The 24,363-nt window shown below is 35.6% G+C and overlaps 1 protein-coding gene across 1 annotated transcript in view; it reads right to left on the reverse strand.

The window, feature by feature from the left end:
• LOC138691179 (acetylcholine receptor subunit alpha-like) overlaps window positions 1-24,363 on the reverse strand; it is a 369,672-nt gene that overhangs the window by 166,251 nt on the left and 179,058 nt on the right. The window contains exon 3 of the mRNA XM_069812958.1: window positions 16,753-16,797. Within this exon, the coding sequence (XP_069669059.1) occupies window positions 16,753-16,797 (45 nt within the window). The remainder of the gene's footprint in view (window positions 1-16,752; window positions 16,798-24,363) is intronic.

Here is a 24,363-nt window from a genome sequence, read left to right on the forward strand (position 1 = left end):
TAGCGAAAATACAGTGATGGCGTCTAGTGTGTGCAGTGTGTTGTAGTGCAGCGCAGTGGACTAGAGCCAGCTCAAGAAGTTACAGTGTCCGAGTACAGTGGAACTCCACAAATAGACACAGCAATGGTCCGTGTGCGAGACGAGGTACGAACGCTGTCTTTCTACGGAGTACTGCTGACATTGGTAAACATAAGGGCTGTACAATGTTTTTTATGGCGTGCGGACCGAAACATAAATAATTAACGTATATAATTTTAAATAATATATTGTAGTATATGCAAAATATATAACAAAATAAATCCGTGATTACATACGTGATACATCGGAAACATAAAACAAACTTCTGGAGGAAAAACTCTCTAAATATATCTACATAGGGGGCTTTCATTTCAAAACTTCCCACTTTAAATAACTAGTTAATTAATTGAATTCAATTTAAACCAAAAAAAAAAAAAAAAACGTAAATTTAGATATCAAGGGGGAAGTCTTAAACAAGGCTTAATTACATTTTAGATTTCACCTCCCACCCCCAGCCACTCCCGCTTTGAAATTTCAAATGGCACCCCTATATTTTTATACTTAAATATGAAAGAGCATTCAATTGTTTATACACCACATTAATTAGTTTTCGCATCTTTTCTTTTCTATCGTCGCCTGGCAACCTGCATTTTTGTTATTGTTGGTTAGAGCCGAAGAGAATAAAGCTACAAAAACTTATTGAACATTTCTTGTAATAGTTGTGTTTGTGTATTAAATTATTTTAAAATGGTGTATACCCTTCAAGAGAAAACATAAATCATCCCTATTGATTAAATTTAGGAAATACACAAAATAAGCTGCGTTTTCATCCTACAATCAACTGATAATAACAAAGCTTCTTATAATCACTACAGGGTGCCTCGTAATTAGATGAATTTTGTTTTATTCTATGCACTGTTCTGATCGAAATGTCAAATTCTTGAGGGTGTCTCTGATTGATTCACCATTTTTAAAACGTTCTAATATTTGTAACTTCTGCTTCAGCATAAGTACACATTTTTTATCCCTGCCTTGCTGCCACGTGTACGAGTATCTGCACACTACTGCACTGGTTCAACTGGTTAGCCCTGTGCAGCGCGGGACAGGATGCGTTGACTTATCTTGTATCGTGAAGTATACGAGAGTGAGCGTCTATTTGTGGAGTTCCACTGTAATGAGTTCAGTTAGTGTGAAGTGTTTGACGTGAACTAGGACTGTACTGTACATTAGCTGCGCGGTGGTGGAAGGTCAGAACTCCTTGACTTTACTTGGGGAATACATAGCACTAAAATTGAGAGGAATGCAATAATTTTCATTTTATCTAGTTAGTTGGCACCTACAAATTTAAGGTGTGTATCTTTGGGTAAACTTCAGCGTACGGTATAGTTTACACGGGGTGACTGAAGATGGTGGTTTGTTTCGATGTACCTTGTAGAGTTGTATTAATGAGTTGGTCTGCAATTTTTCCTTGTGCAAATTAAAAAAAAACAGTGTTTTCCGATCAATTTCAGTAGTTTGTACATATTCTGCTAGTCAAATCAAGAAGTTCTGAATAATTGCTTTCGTGAAAACGCGTCGTCAGCTGAAGTGAAGAATGATGATCTGAAGAAGATGAGGAAAGTTAGCAAAGTGCTTCAAGGATGCGATAGTGATGTGTACTTTAATCCTGTCGTGCTACCAGATTATAAATTTTGTCCCATCACTTCATGTGTTGTAAAAGGAGCGCTTTCTATGCAGAAGTTTATTTTTACATACTGGAGAAACAAATTGGATCCTGAAAACATGGAAAAGATTAGGCCTATTGTGTCACAGAATTTCATAGTCATGGAAGAAAATGAATTGTCTCTATCAAATTAGTTTTAATTATATTAGTAATAACCAATAAGACAATAACTTGGAAGTATAGGTGACTATTTTTTTTCTTTATATCCAATAATTTGAATATTTCTCATTATATGGCTAGTGTTCTGTTTTTCGTAAGATCCTATACTATGGTCAGCTTGCCGGTTTTTCAGCTTTTCAGCTTTTACAGGGTGATTCACAAGGAAAGGTAAAAAATTCAGGATGTGAATTCTCAAGCCATTCTGAGTAAAAAAGTTCATATGAATATAGGTCCGTTTTCGAATGGTTACGGAGATATGGCTCTTTGATTTCACAAAAACTTCTGAGATTCCATCGTACTAACTCGTATTTGGAGACAGATTACGGACAAATTTAACGTTTATATTCACATATGCATACATACCTAATATTCTAGAAGTCGGGGTCGATTTTTTCGCACATTTCAAAGGTACCTCCTTCTGCTTCAATGCACTGTTGCGCTCGGGCGTGCAACGCGATCATCGCTCAGGAGAGTTGCACGTGGCTGTCTTTATGCCGCATCCAAAATACGGTCGATTAGCGCCTCTCTCGTTTCCCTGTTCCTTTGCTATACCAAGTCTTTCATCCAACCCCATAGACAGTAAGTACTCTTCGATATGATACCCTTCTGTTCGGAAAGAGTCGTTCATATTCAGCGACGGCACGCAAGGAATTTCCATCGCACAAACCATAAACATACACAATATCGGCGTATTCCGTAGTCGAAAATTTATAAGGCATCCTGAAAAACACAATTTAACACTTCCGATAACTGTATCTGTATAACTACTGTACTGTAGTTAGCTGACTGAACTGCTGTGAACTGATAAGTGATAGCGTATTTGTTGTGACATTTGTAACGCCCCAACACCCGGTTTGTTTCTCTTCTCTTATCTGCATCGCTCACAATGCAGATTCCAGTGTTACGTTATTCATCGGTGACCTTGTCTCACGTAAGCAGCATATGGTAATATCTGATTGACATTGAGGCGACACGTTTTATCAAAAAAATGCATCTAGCTCCGCCATCGTTCGAAAACCGACCTATGTTCATATAAACGTTTTCACTCAAAGTGGCCTAAGATATCATATCCTAAATTTCTTACTTTTTCTCGTGAATCACCCTGTATAAGTGCATATTTTAATGCATATTTTAGAGTTTTTGGTGCATATAATTCTCAGCACTATTTATTACATAGGCTATTCCAAACAATTGAAATTTCCTAATTTTACAAGACACTAAAAACAGCAGAACTCCGTGATCCTGTAGTAGGCCTAAGCATGATGCAAGGTCACGGCTTGAAACAGGATGGAACGAAAAGGCAATGGCCAAGTAGGCCCTCCTGTATTTATTCAACGGAGATGAATCTTCATGTCTGTGCGAAGAATGGAGCCGGTAGTAGGCAGAAGCACTACCATTTGAGAACAAGTGGTGAGCGATCATTCGTGCACTAAAGAATGGATAATGGTTAAAACTGCATCTTTTATTTGTACAGAGCACACACCGTAGCCTCTGATATTCCCTCAGTCTGCATCACGACGTCACTGCGATGTAGAAGGATCGAAATCCGGAATTAGCTTAAAAAATCAGCTGTTATACACCTGAATCATGTGGGCTACCGGATAGGATATGTCAGCCCTTCTTGTATTTGGTAAGTACCTACAGAGTTCAGAGTTGAGACTTATAGAATACTGATCCGATAGTTTTGGTAGAATAAGAAAATCGGATATTCTGCGGTAGAAATTGCACTGGTCAACAGTCATTTTGCGCCAGATATAAAACTAACAAATTCTTACTAATTTCGACCTCCTGAATTCAGAAATAACAAGCAAAATGTTCCATCAGTTTGAGTTTTGGGATGGAAAATATAATTAATTTTCTATGCATTTTATTTAAAAAAATCATCGTATTTTGTTTGTGGGGAAAAGGATTTATGGAGGCACATATTTTCCCAGTGTAACGAAACGGAACATATACGGAGAAAATATCTACCACCCTCGATGCTAAGTCAGAATAAGGGTTCGCTTGCATGTTTTGACCTCATGGGGAATAGAGAATGCGAACAAAAGATTGGATTGTTCCCCTTGAAGGTGAGACAACTTAGAACATCAGCTGTTGAAGTTTGTGGTGCGAACTGAGGAAGGGATAATGGAAACTATTGATCTATACACTTTTATGCCTGTTAATATGTTAGGCTAGTTTGTATTACATAATGTGTTTTGTCTGTGTCATTTTCATATTAATCTGTGTGTTCTTTTGGAGAGTGGTTGGATCTAATCATAGGTGAGGGGGGTGAAACCTACAAATTAGGACTTGTTTTACACAGCACGTACGGTCAGAAGACCCGTGCATTGGATTTAAAATAAAATTCTGATAGCGTAGTGCATCTGTATGTATAATATTGCTGAATAAATTCATCTGTCTATATCTAACTATTTCGTTTTACAAATGTGGCAACCCATTATCTGAAAACAATATTAGTACAAGTAGGCCACCATGTTAGAAGCACTTGTAGAAACGGAAATTATTTTATTGCCCTTTTACGAATCTATTTGGAGGGGATGAAACAGTTTTGCGGTATGATTTCACTTGAGTATACCTGTTTTTACTTGAGATGTATATTTATTCCACTGTGAGCTTTAATGACATTACTGTAGTTTATATTTTGCAATAGACCACCGTGTCAAAACCACTTCTAGAAGCGGAAATTGTTTTATTGCCCTTTTCGATTCCATTTGGAGAAGGAGAAACAAGTTCGCAATATGAAATCGCTTCAGTTTACCAGGAAATTTCCGTGGTGTTAGTATTCTGTGTAAGACGTGTATTTCTTTAAAACGCGCTTTAATGATAATATTCGAAGTACGAGTGGTTTGTATGTGCGGATTTGAAGGTTGTAGCATTGCTTCTTGGAATACAATTAGGCTACACAAAATTTTCGTGCTTTCTATGCGAATGGGATAGTCGCGCTCGAGATAAGCATTATAAAATAAAACGACAATCACTAGAGCCAGGAAAGAAATATAATATACATCAACCCCTTGTACCTCAAAGTAAAATAATTTCACCCTCTTTACACATTAAGTTAGCGTTAATGAAGAATGTTGTTAAAGGGATGAATCTTAAAACTGAAGTATTTAAACATACCGAGGAAAAATTTCCTGCTATTAGTGACTCAAAAATAAAAGAGGGAGTTTTCAATGGACCACAGATTAGAGAAATAATGGACGATCACTTTGAATCTTTGTTGGAACGAAAAGAGAGAGTCGCCTGGATTGTATTCAAGGAGGATGTATTACATTTTCTGGGTAACCGTAGAAGTGAGAACTATGAAGAACTAGTGCAAAATTTACTGTTGGTGTCTGAAACTGTGGGTTGTAACATGTCCCTAAAAATTCACTTCCTTCACTCCCATGTTGACTTTTTCCCCGATAAATTTGGCGATATCAGTGACGAGTATGACGAGTGCTTTCATCAAGAAATTTCAACTATGGAAAAAAAGATACCAAGGACAGTGGAGTACCTAAATGCTAGCAGACCATTGTTGGACTTTAGCTCGTGATGTATCTGATGCCCAGGATAAAAGAAAATGGAGGAAAAGAAAGCTGTAATCTTCTGAACAGTGAATATTTAATCTTATTCTCATTATATAAAGCAGTATTTTGAATAGATATAAATTTGAAAATTTCTCAAAACCCGTAACCAAAAACTCTTTTTTATGGTTATATTTGTATTAAGGAGGCTGAAATTATATAGAAAACATGTATAGGTCTCGCAAGTACGGAATACCGATGGAAGGAATGCGAATCAAACACTGCGATAAGGAAGAGCAGGCGATAGGAAAGGTCACGAGATAACTTGAATGATATTCAAGAGTACAGTCGGAAGAGAAATGACATCGATAGAATCAGTCTTGCGTTGTGATAGTTAGATTACGACTTTAGTTTGTTCCATTGCATGTGAATAGGTGCCTTGTATCGCACGGTATTATTATTTCATTCGTAAACATATGTTGCGCGTTTAATTAGCTTCTAATTTTTCTCTTGCTATGTTCTTTATTTCCACAGCGATGTCCTCATTTGTTCATCTTCTTCGAAGTGACAGTACTTGTATCGGCTCGCACCTCTCCCCCCTCGGCGTGCCTACACACACACGTCAAAACAGACAGCAACGCCACCATTGGTTTTCGCTAATCGTTTCTTGCGCGAGCTATATCACATGCTCTGTTACGCAGTGTTGTCGAAGAATTAACTTGGAGTATTGGTCAATAAAGGAAATTAAATGCACGTCTAGGAATCAAAGTATTACTCTTTAATTAAGAATTACAAAATCATATAAGCAACGAAATACCTTTGTAGGATGCCAAAATAGGGCTGTAAGCTGGTTATGATTATTTTAATCGCTGTGAATGGTAATTTAGGCATAGGCCTATGTATAATATATAAAATAATAGTTAGTTAAAATGTGTGTTTCTTCTCTTGAACAATAACCGGCATTTTGCTATCAATAAGTAGTGTTCCCTTATTAGAAATAGATTTTACTGGAATACAATGCTTCTGGAACTCGTACAGATCCAGAAGTTACCTGAGTGATCGTATATATTAAGAGTTTCTATAGGAAAAGGCATATTATAACTTAAATTGTATGAATTAATCTTCAATTTAATTCAATAGAAATGAGATATTAGCGTTGAAGATTTAAATGGTTAGAAGTTATGCTTTGGGTAGTCACAAAAGTGTTCGATTATGTAATTTCGTAGTTAGAGTGCATTTATTTTATTTTATATCTCAGCTATATGATTTGATTTAAAGTTCAAATTAACTTTATTACAATTTTAAATTTATAATTAAATTCATTTCCTTACATTCTTAAAATAATAACTCAAGTCTTTAGTTGCCACTGTAATATGGTAATTGATACATAATATTTGCGTTTAGCTTACTTCTTGTTGATGGTTTTTGTACCGTACAATTCTCACATTTCATATTTGGACGTATTTTGAGAATTTTTACTTGAACACTGAGGTGTTCCTGCCTACAGAAATCCTTTAGCCTATGTGTGTACACTCACTTAGCTTTTAGATTTTTACGATTGAAAATATCCGATAGTCTGGTTAAGGACAAATTTCCATGCTCAGAACCAGAATCGAACCCTGAGTCTCATGCTTTATAGTCATGAATGCTGACTACTACTGCGTGTTCAGTTCAAAGTGTGTCATGACTCGCTGTATGCCGTCATGTGGCTAGCCGATGAGCCTAGAGAATTCAATCTTCCTACACTTCCGCAGAGGTGTATTACCTATGTGCCAGAGAAGTTGCCTAGCAAGTACGGCGTTCATTCTGAAGAGTTCTTACCGATACGTACGGTAACGCCTGTAGTGGCAGGAATGTGAACTGTTTGGAAACACGTACTGAGATGAGTGTTTTCTTACTGTGGGGCTATGGCGAGAGGGTTAAGACGATTACTTAGGCCTACATATTTGTTGACATTAACTTGGACGGTCAACATGGACACGGAGCATTTGATTTGTGTTGTGGAATGTTGCCGTACGCAACCGATGATAACAAATACCCTGCGTACGACTTGCCCGCGCAAAACACAGTTCGAAAGAGATTATGGTAGCACACAGACCGTACAGGCCGCCATCTGTTGCTACGACGTTCAAGTTATACCGTACACGTTCTCAAGTTCAGATTGAAAGCCTTGATTAATAGGCAACTTCTCTGACATAAAAGCTGCAACTCGCTTCAAATCCCTGACTCACAACAGTGATTTCATGACACACTTTGAAATGAATACCCAGTAGACCATGAAGCCATATGTTTGGAATCTGCTTATTATATTGTCATCTTTAACATCGCCTCTTTTTTATGCAACTAGCAGAACATTGGTGTATCTAAGGTTGCAAAGTATTCTACAATACTACTAGGAAAACACCGTGGTGATGGTCTACAGCAGCTTTACAATCTAACAGAATTTGATGTATTGACTTAAATTTCAGGGCTATAGTAAATGCATAATGAAATGTCTTGAATCGAAGAAATGTAGCGTACTACGAAATTTTGTTCTGTGCTGTACATCGAACGATAACAAAAGGCGAATTGTTATACTGAATTATTCAAACTCAATGAGCTTTGTTTACGTTGTCATGATGCTGCCATCCAAATAAAGAGGTGGAGTTGCATGAGACTGTGTACTAAACTTGACGGAATGGCTATGTTGACAACTCACTTCATCTGCATCGTCATAGAATGAACATATTTTAAGCTGGTTTACATTACACCAGGGGTTCTCAGCGTTTTCAAGATTGTGAGCACCGCCCACATGTAATACTGAATGAGCGAGCACCATGAAATCGAATAGATTTAATAGGCCTATAGAATTATTAATAAAATAAACAGTGGCATCATTTATCGTCTTAACTCTCGCTAAGTGGTTTTATATTTTATTTTATCCGTCTTAGTATTAATTTTATTATTGTAAATATTTTTTGTTTTATTACCATTATTATTATTATTATTATTATTATTATCATTATTAATGAATTAATTTGTATTACTATCTTTGTATCATCTTCGTCACGGTTATTCTATTATTATTATTATTATTATTATTATTATTATTATTACTATTATTATTATTATTACTAGACTTCGTGGAATTGCCACGAGAATCGCAAGGTTTACTGCGCACGCGGTATAGACTGTATGAGAAGGGGGCATGCAAAGGATGGAGTATGCCTTTGATGTAAATACTGAGCAGTATACTGCGGTTACAATAAAACCTGTATCCTGCATTCAAGAAATATAATCAAAGAGCATTGAAGTAGGAAACGTCTAAACATGTAAATACACAATTATTTTATAGTGAGATATATTAACTCTTAAAATTTAATGTAAGATACTCACATCATCCTTGAATATGTGCATTGCAGTGAAGAGTTACGTACATTTTGAGCGACTGCAAAGTAACCTCCTCCGATGGTCACTTAAACAGTTTTTATTTTGGGAAAACGTACGTTCAACATCACACGATGTAATAGGTACATATTTGAAGAACGGAAAGTCACTACTTTTTAGTACACCAACTTCAGATATCTTGTCGTGACCTGATGGTACATCATTTATAATACGAAGTTGTGAATAGGCAGAATTTTTAGCAATAATGTTTCTCAACTTACATTTCACTTTTTCTGAAATTACTGAATTGTTATTTTGGATAACGGCTTGTGATACTTTATCCACTATATTAAGGACTTCTGAGAGTTGTAGTTTGGACGATTCTAACACGATGTTGCTTTTGGACACGATTTTAAAATTAGAATCAATGAACAGAATATCTTCCAATAGCTGTTCAGAAGGCAATGATTTTACAGCTGCAACAGCGGAACTATCTGTGCTATCCAATGCATCAATTTCCTCCATTATTTTGCCGTAATATTCGGCATAATAACTAACAGCATCCAACCACGTTTACCAAACGGGTCAAGACTGTCTGCGGGGGTAAGGGTATTCCAGGGGCAATTATTTGAAACAGCAACACTCTCATTGTAGTATGTTTGATTGAATTCTTGTTTGCACTGAAAAAATATTAAGCTTTGACTATTCCAACCACAGTAATGCAAAAACATACATTAGCTGTAGCTGCTCTATCTATTTGGACCGGTCATATCTCTTAACATGAACTGCTGCTACTACGAGACCGGGCGGCCGCTCACCTCTTCTATACTACCGTACATCGGAAACCTGATTGCATGCTGCGTGTGGCAATTCAACGAAGTCTAATTATTACTATTATTTCTATCATCAACATTATTATTGATCTCGGTAAAATTTATGTAGACTACTATGCACGAGCATATGCTCATTTCGCGTATCTATTCATATGTTTTCATTTAAAATGTAAATTGTGAATAAATTTGAAATTTGAATTTGAAATTTATTGCCATAAATCGAAGTCCACATTACATTATTTTAAGACATTGATATTACAAGAACATAAAATAGAGTTTACAGATGCCTGGGAATTAAAAAATTTACAAATTCTTGACTGTGTTAAAACATTTCTTATGAAAATAAAATATTCCGATTTTCGGCAGATCGAGAACTTGCTGCAAATAGAAGGCGATGTTATAAAATATCGACGTTGAGAGAACTCTGCTATCAAGTTCATCTGAGGTTGTCTTGTCCAGTTTATGACACTGGTTATCAACTTGAGATAGTCATTTACCGTTTACTGAAATGACTTTTAAAAACCTGGAAGTTTATTCCCGCCCTCACATAAACCCGCTATTGGTTCCTATCCTGAGGAATACAATCCAGTCCCTAGCATGATATCCCATCTTCCTCAAATCCATTGTATTATTATCCTCCTACCTACGTCTCGGCCTCTCCTCAGGTCTTCCAACTAACACTCTATATGTATTTCTGGATTCACTCATACGTGCTAAATGCCCTGTCCATCTCAAAAATATGGATTTAATGTTCCTAATTATGTCAGGTGAAGAATACAATGCGTGCAGTTCTGTGTTGTGTAACTTTCTCCATTCTCCTGGAACTTCATCCCTCTTAGCCCCAAATATTTTTCTAAGCACCTTATTCTCGAACATCCCTAACTTATGTTCCTTTTTCTCAAAGTGAGAGTCCAAGTTTCACAACCATAAATAGCAACCAGTAATATAACTGTTTTGTAATTCTAACTTTCAGTTTTTTTGAAAGCAGACTAGATGAAAAAGCTTCTAAACCGAATAATAGCAAGCATTTCTCATATTTATTCTGCGTTTAATTTCCTCTCGAGTGTAATTTATGTTTGAATCAGGGATTGCAGAAAGAGCACATGTCACTATTTGTGGCAAAATGAGTTCATTCGAGCTTCCTGGACTGTTGATTTAGGACTATCATTCCATGCAGAAACCACATATCTCAGTACAGCTGTCTCACATTTGGAGACCTGTGAAATCCTGGAAGCGCGCAGAAACAACTTATGTCTAAGACATGTGCCGACACATTGGTTCCGATTCCAGATGGCAGACATCTACGACACAAGGATACAAAAATTGATTCCACTGAATGGCAAATGTCTCTGTTCTGGTGGTGAATACGTTGAAAAATAACTAAACAATTGCTATATCTGTTCCAATAAAACTTTCCATGAAATTTTGTTCTCTTTCTGTAAACGGCCCTAGGGAAACATTTTTAGTGGCCTTCGTAATTGTGCTCGAGTGGCCAAAATTTTGTGTAAGCACTTCTTTTGACATTATTGAAATGATGGAAGAAAAATTATTAATATTTTTTCATCTGCCCCATGAGAATGTTTGCTTGTAAGTGCAAAGGAGAATACCATATACTTCCCTTCTTCATTGGCATATCCAGACAAAATCGTGCCAATTCAAAAAGAGAAGCTTGGCGATATACGCAAACTAATGCGTTACATACCACACGAATATCAGAATTTTACGATAATATTCGTCAGTGGCCTATTGTGGAAAAATAAATTAATTTACATTTTGAACTTATGTATTAAGTACACAGTAAGTCTATGCATATATTATATTCCTAATGTGACAAATAAACTTTAGTTGAATTGAAATTATTATACTACAATGTTGATTCCTTGCAGAAACAGCACATTTCAAGCTAATATATATTGAGTTATTTCAATAACAATTCATTAGATTCCAATAAATTTGGTATAAAACGACACATCTATTAGGCTTCTGTCTGAAGAAGCCAGTACTATAACCAATGATGTGATCTAACACCAGTAATACCGTTTTTCGTGTCTACTGAAAAATCTGCAATCCCCGATTCATTTGTTATTGCTGCTCCAAGAAATTTGAATTCTTCCACCTTTTGAAAGGATATAGGGTTAGCTAGGGTCTGTTGGACAGTCGGGCATGTTGGACACTCTGTACTTTAACGTGTTACCTCGCCACTTGTGGGCACCACATTCTGCTAGAAGTCATTGACGGAAGTAGCCACGAGTGGGGCTACTTCCGTCATTGACTTCTAGCAGAATGTAGTGCCCACAAGTGGCGAGGTAACACGTTAAAGTACAGAGTGTCCAACATGCCCGACTGTCCAACAGACCCTAGTTTGCCTTATTTCCAATTCGTTTATTTCCATTTCGTACTAAAATGTTCTGGTCATGAGACATAGTCATATACTTTTTTTCAGAATTTACTTCCAAATCTATCTCATAACTTGCTTCAAGTAAAATTTCCGTGTTTTTCCCAGTAGTTTGTGAATTTTCACCTAAGATATTCACGTCATAAAGAATTGCATTGCATTGCTTAAATTAATATTTATTCAAAACAATAGTTTTTATATTGTAGCCTATAAGCCTACACCTCGAGGTCCATAGTTTGAGGAACGCTGCCTTACTTCATCAAGAACGTTTCAATACCCTATTATTCTCCGATCAAACCCTCTTGTTTGCATATGCTAAAGATCTGAATGTTGAGTGGGGAGACATCACTGCCGCTTCTGAAGCTCAGCGCAAGCACGCTGATCTTCTCTCTGGTGGCACAGTTTCAATCACGATCTGCTCGTGATGGAATTTATGGTGAACAAGTCAGATATTGTAGAGGATTTTATCTTGGTACTCCCGTTTCGCTTTTTCTCTCGCTATTACTCTACACCTCTTTTTCATATAATTTGTCATCTGTAATATCGTACGTTTAGTTAAAAATATACAGAGTGATTCAGGACCTGTGCGACAAACTCAGGGGATCTATAGATTTCGCAATGAGGATAATTTTTTGTGAAACAACCCGTGTTCTCCGATGCCTCGTTTAGGTGCTACGCGACATTCAAAAAGACAGGTTTTAGTGACATTACCAATTAAAAAATGAATTATTTTCCCAGTATGTTTGCTGACAAGTTACAGGTGTTCAAATTGTCTACTCTGAACGTGTTTACGTTCATTACAGCGTCATAACTGTGATTATCGGACTCTGTCGAGCATTACTGGTCTGTGCTGAATTTGATAAAAAGCAGCGATATTCACACAGTCAGTTACTCTCTGGTGTCAATTCGAGTGGTGTACTTTTCACACGTCTCCAAAGAAGAAAAAAAGATTTGGAGTGTGAAGTCGGGTGATAACGCTGGCCACGCAACAGGTCACCGCTCTCTGTATCCATTACTTCCCGTAGATGTTGTTCACATGTGCGCGTACAACCAGGCTGACGTGCGTTGGGATGTTATTTCGGAATCACATGTCCACGCACATCGTGAAGTGTACATCCTCCATGAGCAGCGGAAGCGTGTTCTGAAGGCCACTCCATTCAAGTAGGGCAGCAAAATGACAGGACACTTGTAACCTGTCCGCAAGTTTACTTGAAAAAATAAATGAATAATTCATTTCATAATTCATTGTAAATGTTAAATCGCAAGAAATTAAATGCAACATTTTAAAAATTTATACACGTTTATATAGTGCATTACAAAATCTGAGAAATTGAAAAACTTCCTCGATTTTGTAAAAAACACTTCCCAGCCTTGCATCGTAATATACTAATTCGATATAATGCATAATGTTTGTAATGTGCAATATCCCTTCAAACAATTGAATTGCCTATAACAGTCATTCTACTGCAGTACAGATATGGAAGGAAACGAGTGAAACCGTGTTATATTATGTGGAAAAATAATATTGTACAAGTATAAGTTACATACGAATCCGCAGAAGCCCCAGTAATCATTAAAGGAAATATGAAATGCACCCTTATAAATAATTGTGGGATGTGTCACATTCGAGATGTACTATTTATTAGATTCACAAAGCTACTGTTCATTTGATGGTATGAGCCGTTCAGAGCAAAAGTGGTGTAAGTCAAAATTTGGTAAAGAGGTTTAAAGTAAAAATTCTGTAAAATACAGCGCAAATAGCAATTAATATGGTCTTCTTGCTATCCACTGACTACTAAAAATAAATTGAATATTAATTGCTACTTTGCGCTGTATTTTACTGAATGTTTACTTTAACCCTCATTACCCATTTTTGACTTGCACCACTTCTGCTCTGAACGGCTCATATGGTAAGAAATACTGTAGCCTATTAAATTCAGATTTGCTCTCCACGTATTGTGACTTAAAACGAATATATTCCGCAAACAAATAGTTTTCTGGATGTAAGAATATTTCTTTTGATAAAATGAAAACGTACATAATTATTTCAACAAGTCTAGTGACATATCACTATGTATTTGATTTGTTACTTTCATACGTATGCATAAATTACTTTAGACTGAAAATTACAAAGGTTCTAATTGACAATTAGTGTCTTTTTATATTATTATTTTCTTATTGTGTTTCTTGTCCTATTGCCATGGAGCATTGGCACAAAGACAAGTTTGGTTACCACCCGACTGTAGGGTAAAGGTGCCTAATTCCGTGATACCCCTAATTCCGTGATAAAATTTCAATTGACTGTCATGTAGTTGTGGTCTTTGACTTTAAAATTTTTAAAATACCTAACAGATACCAGGAGATGTCTTCTTTTTAATTCTATTGACTACCCGCTTTTTGAATAGAAGCAGTCGACGGCAGAAGCTTTTGTTCAGTGAAAGGTGGTTGACCAGTAAGTTTTTCTTTCTCTTGTGACCGCTCCTGAAGTAACATTTTATATTTGAGGTAGAATTAATACAGCATTATAAAAATGATATATTACTGTAGATTAAAGTCAGCTGAAACAATGTGTATGATTATTTAAACATTATGAGACAATAACAATGCTACAGGAGCTTTCCCATTTTCGGATTTATTTTCATATTTCTCCTTCCTGCCTCACTCGACCAGTGATGCCAACGCTAAATTGTAAAAATTAATGTCTATGAAAGAAAATAGTTCTTGGAGATAATAATAGAAATACGTTATAGAAAACATCAATTATAAATATAATAAAATAATAGGTTATATATTTAACTTAATTACTGCTGTTGTTAGGAATATAAATAATGAGAAATAATTGTGTTATAATTCAATGTTACCCCACGTGCTAGGTTTCTGCCCTCAGGGCGAATTACTGCGAATTGACAGACATAACACAGTCCGTTCAATAATTGCTAACAGATTAAGGGAACATGGTGAATACGAAGTATATGAGGAAGTTCAATGTATTTCTACGGAAGGATCTACACGGCATACTGACATCATAATAATTGACCGAGATAAAAACTGGTCTCATTCTTGACCCCACTGTAAGGTTCGAAATTAATGAAGATCAACCAAAGCAGGTACATGAAGAGAAACGCGCTATTTACCTTCCATGCTGTGATGATCTCAGTCATAAATATAATATTCAAGATTGGAATGCCATTAGACTTATGTTTGGTGCGCGAGGAACAATTCTCAAATTTACATTTGAGATCCTCAGAAAATTAAAGATTTCTGATAAGACTCTTCAGACAATTGCATCAATCATTTTAAAATCTTCATTGCACATCATCAATCACCATCTCTATTCATCTTTATAATATTCAGTGTATATTATTTATTTTCAATAAATTTATATCGTTTTGATAGCTACCGAATCTTGTCCCAGAATATTCTTTTTTAAAAGTTCATTATGTATCTTTTTAACATTAATTTACATTTTCTTTTTTGTTCATTTGAATGGATTAGGATGCCGATATTTTAAATCCAAGATTTGGACGGCTATCATTTCGATGATATTCTCCCATATATTCAAATTTAATTTTGTATTGAATTTAACTTTCAGTTTATTTTGTTTATAATAAATTAACATGTGAAATGTATTCCTGTAGTTACACAAGTATTTTCTATAAAATTTGTCACTTACGCCCTTTTTCTATATTGTAATTTCTTGCTTAATCCATATTAAAACAATATACCATGACTTTAAAGTGTTTTTCCAAATACACGTTTGTTTTCTGAGCAGTTAATGAGAATTATTTTAGTATCACGGAATTAGGATATCACTCACGGAATTAGGAAACCACTATCACAGAATTTGGATCTCTGTCACGGATTTAGGAGCCACTGTATAACAATGAAGAATCATATATTATATACCAAACTTGTGAAACTGTTGACACTGTATGTTTCAAAAACTGTAGCTAAAAGTCCAAATAACGTCATTGAGGTGTTATTTGAAAAATGTTATTACAATTTTGGCATAAATATAGACTTCATTAAATATGTCACGGAGTTAGGCAACCTTACCCTACCTGTTTTTTGTGCTGGTTTGTTGGTGTTTAGAGCTGTGTTGTTACTGTTCATTCTGTAGAGATGTAGTTAAAGCTCACACAAATTAATAGTTTCGGTACCATCTTCCTAGCTCTGGCTCAATGTGTTTATCAACCGGAAGACTCAAATATGCTATCATATTCTGTGATACAGAGAAGAAGAATGATGGCACGATGTCGTTACAAAGATCAAGAGGAAGAGCCGTCAGATTGTTAGATATTAGTAAAGCAACAATATGAAAAATACGAAAGAAGACAGTTATCATTAGTTGATGAGTGTATCTATTGCTTATAGTTCATTTAAGGAGCATCGTTTTCAAATGTGTTTTCTTCATTCTTAAAATTTGAACATATAGCATATTTTCTATATTCTGTGAATGTATAACTCAAAACTGCAATGATAAAGAAAGAAAACGAATTTTATCCCCTCTTAATATGATGTTAAACAGGATTTGTTGGTTGGGCGAGACCGAATTTTTTCACTTCACGAAAAAAATACTGACATGGTGAAAGCTCACTTTGAAACGATGCTCCTCATTTATATTCCTTCCGCGCCAATGCTGACAACCACCACGTTTAAGATCCTCTTAGCCAGGTAGTAAGGCACAATTTGCTAGTAAATCAATAGTTTTTAATACAAACACCAGTACTGAGTAAGCAATATACTCACCTGTTCCACCCAGAGGTTGGTAGTCATGATTTGATTCTTGAGGTTCTGAAATGAAAGAACACATTAATATTATTAATGATCTTCTAGAATCTGTGTCACGCCTCAATTTACAAATTTGAATTAAATTTTGTATCGCATGTGATTTTAGTATTTCATGTGTTATAGTTCTTAAAATTTTCAAGGTTGTTGCGAAGTTGAAAGTTTTCAACGTTTCCGATCTACTAACTGATTACATCCTCAGAAATAGCTGTAGCCTGTGAACTATACAAAAGTGATAGTTGGACGATGACAGAAAAAGTAAAAGCACATTCAGTGGAAATGAGTTTTGTTCATTGTTTGTAACTTAGTTTTGCTTAATATCGCAATATGTCTGTTGAGTAACATAAAAGTATGCCTACTTACCAGTTTCTGATCTATTTGAACATGGTTTGACTATGAAAAGTTCTCATGTTTTATGCATGATGTAACGTCATTTCAATGCGAGACGGTGTATTTCACTATACTCCATTTACATCCCAGAAATGCAAACTTCTAATTAACGTTTTGGTAAATGTACCAGCAGATTTTGCAGTTTCCTAGGGAGCGAATTTACCAGATATCAAACAGAAACATTCTTAGCTTTGAGACTGTCTTTAAGAGAAAGTTACTTTTAAAGTCCTGCTACGACTGTAGAAGATTTTAAAAGATTTCCTCTCACGACGGATTGCTTATATTCTATAAGGTTCACTAGAAAATTCAGTGCACAGTACATAAGAAAGCTTGTTTCTCTTGGACATTATATTTTACTTTTTATTTGTTTGAATAAACTTGATTTACGCAAATCTGGCTTTCAGGTAGTAGCTCCCTGTAAAGCAGGTTTGAATACTATCTGAAAGCCGGATTTGCGTAATACATTCGTTTCTGGAGGTACGTTAACAGAAAGCCACAATTTAAGTTACACAGCATTTGTGTGCACTCATAGTTGAGTTCTGGCGTCTTGTCAGCTCATTTGAGTTGTGTGGATATAAAGGAAAAATTGTGAAGGTGTCGTATATAGTTCCTGGGGTAATTCAGTCGGTAGAGCGATCGCGCGCTAAGCGAAGGGTCCTGGGATCAATATCCGGCCCCGGAACAATTTTTCCTTGAAATTATTCAAACTTGATTTATTTACGAAAAAATACCTTTAGTTTGTATCCAGTGTCATTGTTAGAAGTTATGGAAATTTTAATTTTTTTTTTGTTTTGTTTTTTTTTTAATACCTTGTATATGGTGCTACTTAATGTGTGAGATTAATTTTAGGAAAGTAAACAGCGTAATAGAATTAGTCTATATAACTTTTGATTTCGTTTTGTTTCCAAGCTATAACCGATTTTGTGCCCTAGTTTACCTTTACAAGAGTACTCAGAATGACCACCTTTTATGTTCATATAAGACTGTAAATGTTTTCTCATTGATAATTTTGTCTCTTTGAAACATCAGATATTTGTTAAATTTTTCTGGAATTCTTGTTTAATAAGTTAGAGAAGTACGAGGTGTGATCATTAAATTCCGAGACCTGTCCCATAAATGGAAGTAAAATTACCCGATTTAAATTTTATTGACATCCCCTTCAAAGTAGTCCCCTTGGGCAGCTATACACTGATCTCAGCGCGTCTGCCATTTTTGGAATGCCTCCTGGAAGTCGCGTTCTTGAAGCCTGTCAAGAAACTTCTGCTATTCGCGTTGGATCTCCTCCACAATGCCAAAACGGCGACCTCTTAGCTTGGATTTCATCTTCAGAAACAAACAAAAGTCGCAGAGGGCCAAATCTGGTGAATATGGGGGGTGAGGAACGACGACCATCTTGTTAAACAATATCATGGAGGCCATGACTCCAGAATTTCCAACAGATTCTCTGACATAATTCCAATAGGCCGATCTTCATTTGTCTCTATATTGGTTACTAAAAACTTCAGAACTTATTACGAAGGTTATATTATTATGAATAAAATTTACAGATCTGATTTTCTGATCTGTAATTTTCTTAGAACAGCTGTGTAATGTATATAGGTTAATAAAAACTACTAAACTCAAGAAGGTTTGTTGACATTATTTCCGTTAAAAATGAAATATTACAGGTAATTGTATGGTGTACTTGTCACTAATGATACATACTGTTACCCTGATACTATTATTGATGATAATATGAAAATAAAACCTTTTGGGTTTATGTAAGTAAACGTAGAGAATAACTTACATTAGATCTTCATTTCTATAATTTTGTGAGTAACGGCTATACTTAGCCTGTACCTATGTTACTAAAAAGCTACAAATCTTACGTAAGACATAAATATTGTTATTAAAAATGAAATTTTATAGTTATAAATCAAGAGGTGTGAGTCTTTTTCAGATATTAATGGCGGCGCGGTGTAGATATTTATGTGTGATTCGTTAATTATCCTAGGTAGAGAAATTATTAATTCATTTAGTCATGATTCCTATTCTGTGTCTTTAAACTACATCAAATTTCATATTTCTTTGGTTTAATCGATCAGGTCCGTGAACGCTACCAAGTAGTACGTCATTTTATTGTACGAAAAATAGCAGGATTTTTCATTTCTTTCTGATATGACGAGTTAGTTTATTTCCCACAACCAGCAATGAATAAAACGCTGAAACAGCTAATGATTTTCGATGAATAATTTTACTTAAGATTTATATTATACGATTCTACAAGTCTGCTACAGCAATCTCCTCATTTTCAGTATCTCAACAACGGATTCGCCACAACAGCCTCTACTATTGAAAATATGTCAGAAGAGATATACGCAACTTACATCTCTGCTCTTCAAGAGTAACAATAAAACTCATGAGCTTATGCCCAATAAATACGTCATTGATTGAATATATCATGCTAGCGATTTAACATGGCCAAAATGATGTCCAGCATTTACTATAGTGGTCTCTAATACACTCCAAAATGTCATATTCTCGCCAACAATCCGCAATGACCTGAAGTAGCTACTACTTTAGTCCCACATGAAAAAATCGCTTATCGTCTTGACATTGATACTTGCGTCTCCGCACTGAAACTCAAATAAATGAAGATGGATATGTCCAAGAAAAGCATTTGACATAAAATCCATTCTGAGGGAAGTTTTTTAAAAAGAGACATTTTTGACAAAGTTAAACTTCATTGAGTTATTACGATGCTTTCAATGTTACATATTTCGCGGAGCATTTTTCATCATTATGGAAGCAAATAACTTCCAAAATATCTATTAATTCTGCCTGGAAAATAAATCTGAAATATCTGTATTTAAGGGGAGAGGATGGTATTTTTGATGAAAAATGACTAAATTAAAAAAAATCTTTAAAATACTCTGTGATATGTGTGGATCGCCATTTTTAAACTTCCTGCATTATGGATTTTTAAATCACTCCGATAAATTAAGTTTTCAGATTTTTTTTTCTTTAAAATACCCTTTGATATGTCTGGAATGCATTGCATAACATTTTGTGGGTATTTGTGCCGTTATCGGATGTTGAGACGTCATTTTTAAACTTGCTGCGCTATGGATTTTTAAATGACACGCCCGCTTTTATCGGTTTCGAGTAACTTCATTTTTTTTACTACATTACCAGACAAAATGAATATAATTTCTGAACTATTAAAGATACATGCATGAAATTTAGAACACACATTCTTTATACTATTAGGAAACTTTTCTCTGTAACAGAATTTTGTTAACTGATTTTATTTAAAAAATACGTCCGTTTGTTTGCAAGAAAGGAAATCAGAAAATTGTTACTAAATTTTAATTGTTTATTTTACAAACGTAGGGACTAATATCAAAATTCTGTTACAGAGAGTTTGTAGAACATTCTTTTGCAAATAGATTGCAAAAACTGTTTGAATCTATCTTTAAAAACGGTTTAGATATATCGCTTTTAGTACAATCCTGCATTGGGTATATATTTTTTTCAAATTTGGGCCCCCAAATAATTTTTTTTTCAAAATATTTTTATTTGGTTGAGTTGCCACAGCTATGAGCTCTCTACATACAAAAAAATTAATATTTTACACCAAATAGGAAAAAAGTTTAAAAAAATACCATCCTCTCCCCTTAAAGTTCTAATAAACTTAGTCTGCAGCATTTGCTGCACAAGCCACTAGTATTTGTCTAATGCAGAGTTATGTTAAGATCAATATTTTCGACTAATTTTGAAATATCGCATAGGTATAATTAAACTAAAATTAAAATAAACTCATAATTGTCTTTCATGCACTAAAAGTTGTGTTTTCATCTGGAATGAATTACATCGTGCAACAGTCCTCAACGAATTTTCTTTAAAATTCAGTGGAGCGGTGAAGGCACTTCCAATTCAGTGCCCACTGGCTCGTGTTATTCCGCGTGGCGAGTGGACGCTGTTTTTGGTCAATCAGTGAAATGACTGAGTACGGACGGCTTGAACTGCCCTCACTGCTCTGTGTCTGTGACCTTTGGGAAATCTCCCTGAATTCAGAGCGGCTCTACCCCTGGGTAAATGCCGGCGGAAGCAAGTTGGTGACTTCCAACTACCACGCATGTAAATTACTCTCTCATGTATTTGTGAGCAAAGGTGAATACTAAATGTTTTGAAACTGCGGAAACAGACGAATTTCATCCGTCCAAGGGCCATTGGCTGGTCGTGATCGGCTTGACTTCTGCTTGGACGTGGTTCTGTTCTTTCCGAGGTTTCTCCAGATAAAAAGCGAATTACGTTATAATCCTATAGCGAATCCTCGGAAACATCTCGTCATCATCAGTTCCATAAACGCTAGGTAACTATGTAGTTGAGACAGCGTTCTTAAGGGGCAAATGAATTGGACTTTGGGTGAAAATTTGTATTTATCTTTCCAAAATATTATTTGGCTTTCCCTCTTTAAAATTGTGTATCACATATGTAAGAGAAGAAGAATATCATCGAAATGATAGCCTTCCAAATCTTGGATTTAATATATCGGCATCCTAATCAATTCAAATGAACAAAAAAGAAAATGTAAATTAATGTTAAAAAAAATATATAATGAAATTTGAAAAAAGAATATTCTGCGACAAGATTTGGTAGCTATCAAAACGATATAAATTTATTGAAAATAAATAATATATATTGAATATTATAAAAAATGAATAGAGATGGTGATTGATGATGTTCAGTGAATATTTTAAAATGGTTGATGCAATTGTCTGAAGAGTCTTTTCAGGAACCTTTAATTTTCTGAATATCTCCAATGTAAATTTGGGAATTGTTCCTCGCGCACCAAACATAAGTCCAATGACATTCCAATCTTGAATATTATATTTATGACTGAGATTATCACAGCATGGAAGGTAAATAGCGCATTTCTCTTAATGTACCTGCTTTGGTTGATCTTCATTAATTTCGAACCTTACAGTGGGGTCAAGAATGAGACCAGTTTTTTTATCTCGATCAATTATTATGTCAGCACGCCGTGTAGATCCTTTCGTAGAAAGACATTGAACTTCCTCAACTAAAGAAGAAGAAGAACTAAAATTATATCCATTTAAATTTTTAGATTTTCGGAGAAGGGATATACATTTTTTAAATTTTAATTCCCATCCTTCATAAATTTACGGATTTTGGGCGGAAAATGATCTACTCCTATATTTTCCCAATTTATTATTATATTTTTACTCTTTAAAATGGTATATCACACATGATAATACGGAAATTATATCACTGTTTACTTTTCATTTCTCTGAGGAAAGGGTGTAGTAGGCTATGTATGTGTCTTATATTAACACGTATTCGTCGTAATTTTAGTTTCTCCATGCAAAACTAACCTTTTCTCACCTTCTATTTATTCTAGAAAGCTTAAATTTTCAGTAATTGTTTATTTGGATGTTTTACATACTGAAACAAACTTTTTTAATTTTCGTTAAATTTTTAAGGTACTTATTACTGGTGGTAATGTAGGCCTACCGAAAATGCTAAAACAAATATACGAAAGGGGAAAAAACTATTTCTCAGTAAGAACATAAATTAAAGAACAATTACTCTTTCAGCATAAAGTCAAATTATATATCCTTGAGTTGTAAAAAATTCAGGTGTCTAGCTTCAATAGTTTTTGAGAAAAAGTTCTTTATGCAAGACATAATTTGACATTGTCAAGACAGGCAATCCCATGTCTTCTTAAATAACCGATTAAGAATATTTTTTCAAACAATCTGTACAATAATTTTAAGGAAAAATTGTTCCGGAGCCGGGTATCGATCCCGGGACCCTTCGCTTAGCGCTACCGACTGAGCTACCCAAGGAACTATACACGACACGTCACAATTTTTTCTTTTATATCCACACAACTCAAATGAGCTTACAAGACCCCAGAACTCAACTATGAGTGCACACAATACTGTGTGACTTAATTTCGGACCTTCCGAATAGAAGCTGGGGTCCCCCAAGGCAGTGTCATATCTCCCACTCTGTATAACATCTATGTGGCAGATATTCCCCTACCTAATAACCCGCTAGTAGGACTGGCACAATATGCAGACGACGTCGCATATTGGGAAACACACCCCCGACTCCCCTCCGCTAGGAAGTTACTAAACGCAACACTCAGGCAGTATCTAAATTGGACCAACACGTGGCGGATCACAGTCAACACAGACAAAACACAGATATGCGTCTTCCGCCCAAAACTCCCGACTCGGGTCCTCCAGAACAACCCAATCACAATAGCCAACACTCAACTTCCACTCCAGCGGAATCTCACATATCTAGGAATACCCCTCACCTCCAAACTCTCCTGGACCGAAGTAGCTAAAGAAACCTGGAGGAAATATAATGCAGCCACCAGAGCAATAAGCTACCTAAGTGGCATCAATCGACCCGGTTGTATAACCGAAACATTCCTCCACCTATACAAAGCATTGGTTAGATCCCTATGCATATATCCCTCCATTTTCCTCGCACAAGCCCCTCCAACGACCCAATTGAAATTTGAAGCACGCGAAAGAAGAATTCTCCGCCAAATCTTCCACCTGCACAGACGCACCAGAAATAACACAGTTTACACTACCACAAAAACAAAGCCACTCTTCACACACCTAAACAACATAAACAGGAAATACACACATTCGCAGTAAATCGCGTATATACACAACACATCTTCGCAAATCCCCCGAACACAAACAACAGAACAACACTGGAGAAACTCCTCTACAACTACCACCAGCCCCCACCACCAAACTAAAACACAAACAAAACCGCAAACACTGTTGGAAATTTGAATACTGTCTGAGAGGACACACGACAGCAACAGAGAGGCAGATGAATAAAATAACACCACACCATGAAAGTCTCCATAACGATTCAGACGCTTCTGCCACCGGAAGGGGAAACTCAAAAATGTATGTATGTATGCACAGTGTTCTGCCCAAGAGCAGGTCTTTAACTGCAAACCCAGCATTTCCCTTTCTTGCTTTCCTCTTCATCTCCCCATATAATACTTTAATGCTGTCTATCAACTGATATCTTTTACCCCGAACTCTTGTCCCGTTCACCATTCCTTAAGCATTCCAAATTAACAAATTAGGCCTACACCAAAATAATTAAAAAAAAATAAAGTAAAAAATAAAATAAAAT

This window comes from Periplaneta americana, chromosome 16, assembly GCF_040183065.1.
Source record: "Periplaneta americana isolate PAMFEO1 chromosome 16, P.americana_PAMFEO1_priV1, whole genome shotgun sequence".
In the NCBI taxonomy this organism is placed as follows: domain Eukaryota; kingdom Metazoa; phylum Arthropoda; class Insecta; order Blattodea; family Blattidae; genus Periplaneta; species Periplaneta americana.